Source organism: Calidris pugnax, unplaced genomic scaffold (genome assembly GCF_001431845.1).
Source record: "Calidris pugnax isolate Ruff unplaced genomic scaffold, ASM143184v1 scaffold55, whole genome shotgun sequence".
In the NCBI taxonomy this organism is placed as follows: domain Eukaryota; kingdom Metazoa; phylum Chordata; class Aves; order Charadriiformes; family Scolopacidae; genus Calidris; species Calidris pugnax.
The window spans coordinates 2,155,073-2,158,165 of record NW_015090832.1 but is presented as its reverse complement, the minus strand read 5'-3'; the positions used below and the strand labels follow the sequence as shown (position 1 = coordinate 2,158,165).

The 3,093-nt window shown below is 54.7% G+C and overlaps 1 protein-coding gene across 1 annotated transcript; it reads left to right on the top strand.

Moving 5' to 3' along the window:
* The first annotated feature begins 723 nt into the window (after nt 1-723).
* On the top strand, nt 724-2,583 carry LOC106887607. Its single transcript, XM_014941233.1, has 2 exons — nt 724-850; nt 1,805-2,583. Exon 2 carries the CDS (start codon nt 1,831-1,833, stop codon nt 2,581-2,583), a length of 753 nt encoding a protein of 250 aa, XP_014796719.1. The 5' UTR covers nt 724-850; nt 1,805-1,830.
* Nucleotides 2,584-3,093: the final 510 nt, after the last annotated feature.

The following is a 3,093-nucleotide window of genomic DNA, read 5'->3' as shown; positions in this document are numbered from 1 at the left end:
CCCCACCCCGGGATCGCGGCTGCGGGTGGGCTCAGGGGTGCAGGGAGAACCCCCTCCCGCCACCGCGCTGCTGGGGTCACCTCACGCCACGGCCAACCGGCCACCGGACCCCCATCGAAACGGGCGGCGAAAGAGCAAACGGCCATTGCCCAGCCTTCCCCACGGTGCCGGTGGGGCACGTCCCGTCCCGGGGGGGACCCCACGGGGGGAGAGCCCCGTGTCACCAAACCCCCGGCTTCTCTGGCCTCTGGAGTTCCTTAATAGAGAGGAAAATATAGGAATAAAGGAAAGGCGGCTTTGTGTTGGGTTTGGGTTTGTTGGTTGGGTTTTTTTCCCCCACAGAAGTGGCTAAATGTACAAATCTCTCATCATAAATAATTATAGCTTATAAAGACTTTGTCTTCTACACACTGTCCCACTGTCCCTGTCCCACCCCGCAGGGACAGCAGGAGGGAGCAGCGACAGGCACAGCCACCCCGGGGACAGCAGGTCCTGCCAAACTAACCTTAAGAGAGATGTCACCTGGTTGGAGACCCTCCCCCAAGCGTTGTGTCTGAGCAGGAAGGCTCCCTGTGTCCTCCTCCTCTTCCTCCCTCAGCAGAGGACCATAGGTCCTGCTCTCCAGGAGCTGCAAACACACCCCAGCCCCGGCAGGACCCCCTTTGCCCCCAGCAGTTACCCACAGCCACTGCCCCTGTGCTTCAACAGGAACGATCAAAAACCCCTCCCTCTCCCAAATTAGCTTAATTAGGAAATTAGCCTGTTAATTACCAGAACTATAAAAGCACTCTAAGTAACACTGGCAAAAAAAAAAGCAAGATCTTGAAGAGGGTCTCTATAGGAGCTGAAGGTAAGTAGTGCCTCTTAGTCTATCATCTTACCATATACCTTTTATTTATTATTAACATCTTCCTATTTATTTCACATGCTAGCTGATTTAAATTTTTTTTAAGAAAAAAAGACTTTTAGTCTCTTAAAGAAAACTTTTCTTCTAGAGTGATTACACAGCTCTCCCCTCATAAATTCAGGAGCTTTTTACTTCTGCTTTTAACACACTTGGTGTAAGAAATGGCTTCAGGCCACAGTGGCTGCTTCCCTTTCCCCAGCCTGGCCCATTCCCTCTTGCCCTCTAGGAAGGCAGCTGGTGGCTAAACCTGTGGTAAGAACTTCCCTCCTGGGTGGAGGAGAAGCACAAAGGTATCCCCTGCCCCTGGAGCAGAAGGCAGGGGTGTAGGACATGAGAGCAGCCAGGAGGGTCTGCCCCCAAGAACCTCCCTTGGTGCGTTGTGTGGGCAGTAGGACCCCACAGATCTCCAGGTGGGGGGCCAAAGCTTAGATGAGAGCTGCTCCTCAACCTCTCCCATCCTAACCAGAGATCAGTTCTAATGCCCCCATCTCAGAAGGACTCAATTCTAACTGAGGCTAATGGTCCTCTGACTCAAGGAACATGGATAAAGTCATCTTGTATCTCCATCTTAGTACCTTGAGCAGATGGAAAGGTTTACTGACACTCTCCACTAAGCTAAGAGCAATGGTACACAGGCTGAGGCTAAATAAATATGACTCTAGGGATGCTCCATGATGACCTCTGAGCAATAAACAGTTGCCTTGGTGTTGCTCTAGAAGACAATGACAGGCTGGATGCCCACCAACCTGTCCTGCACCCCTCTAAGTTCCTCGCTGTCCTGAGCAAGATTGAGGCAGGATTTTGCAGCAAATCAGTTCAGCTATTCTACGTTTACAACTCATTAGTGAACTGTAATGAACAATAACATGTTGATTCTAATATCCTTATTCTCCATAGGTTTAGCAGTGGTGGGATTCTATACCATGCTGTCCACCAAGAGGCATGGTACCAGCATCCTGACCATAAAGGACATCCTGGAAAATGGGTTTATGGCTGGGGACTCCAGCCAGACCCATTGTTCTCCTGTCTGCAGTTATTACATGGACAACAGCAGTGCCTCCAAACCAGACACCTGGGAGTTTCTCGTGGACTTTGACAATGCAACAAAAGGCAGTTCCCCACATGTTGTCAAGCAGCTGGAGTCTCTGAGCAGTTGTGTGAAGATTGACCTGCACAGCCTGACCCAGAGCATCTCCGACCACAGTCCTGTCTGCTTCTGCAAGACCCACCACAGCCAGGTCATCTCTGACCTGTCTGGTTTTTCTTGTGAGCACTCCAGCAGAGCCAGCTGCCTGATGGACATGGCATCGCAGAACACCTCCACGCCATGCAAGAAAGAAAAGCGCCCCAAACAGCTGGAGAGCCTGTCCTCCAAGAGCATTGAGCTCATCGGTGACCTCTCAGCCCTTGGGAAGATGCCAACACCCAGATGGGAAATCTCAGCAATAAAAGCCCCCCTGGATACCAGCCTGTCCCTTGATGCGAGCACCGAGGAGTTACGGTTACTGAGATGCTCCAAACCGGACACACCATCCCTGGAGACCCCTGTAGTAGCTCCTCTGGCTTGGCCTGGAGCCTTCAAGAGGCACCCTGTGCTGCTCCACAGGTCTGCCATCCCCGAGTCCCAGCTGAGTGACCCTGAGCCCGTCCCTGTGTTCCTCCAGCAGGCCCTGTGATGCTGCTGCCCCGGCCCCACGCCGGTGGGGTGCTGGCCGGGGACCCTCTGTGCTGTGGAGGGGTACAGGGCCACCATCCCTGCTGCACCACAGAGGATGGAGCCCTCCTGCCCTGCCCGAGCTCGCTGCCTGACGGCACCGCATGGCCAAGGTCGGACCCTCCAGCCTGGGGTGGCTGAAGCGGCTCTGCTGGGTTGGAGGAAGCTGTTGATGGCAGCCCTGAAAGCCAGCACCAGCTGAGCAGCAGCCCTGCTGATTCCCTCCCCGATTGCTGTTTTTTGTATTAATGCAATAAAGGTATAAATTTCACCCTCTCTATGGTCTCTGCTCTCTGCCCGCACGCCCGGCCTGCGGCTGAGCTCTGCCGGACAAGGGGCACAGGGCCCGGTCCCAGCCCCAAGCCGGGCTGAGGTAACCAGAGCGGGCTGCCGGTACCTCAGCCGCCTCCGGCGCTTCCCCACCCGCGAGGGGAGCCCCACGGCCGCCATGGAGCTCCGGGGGAGGGGAGCC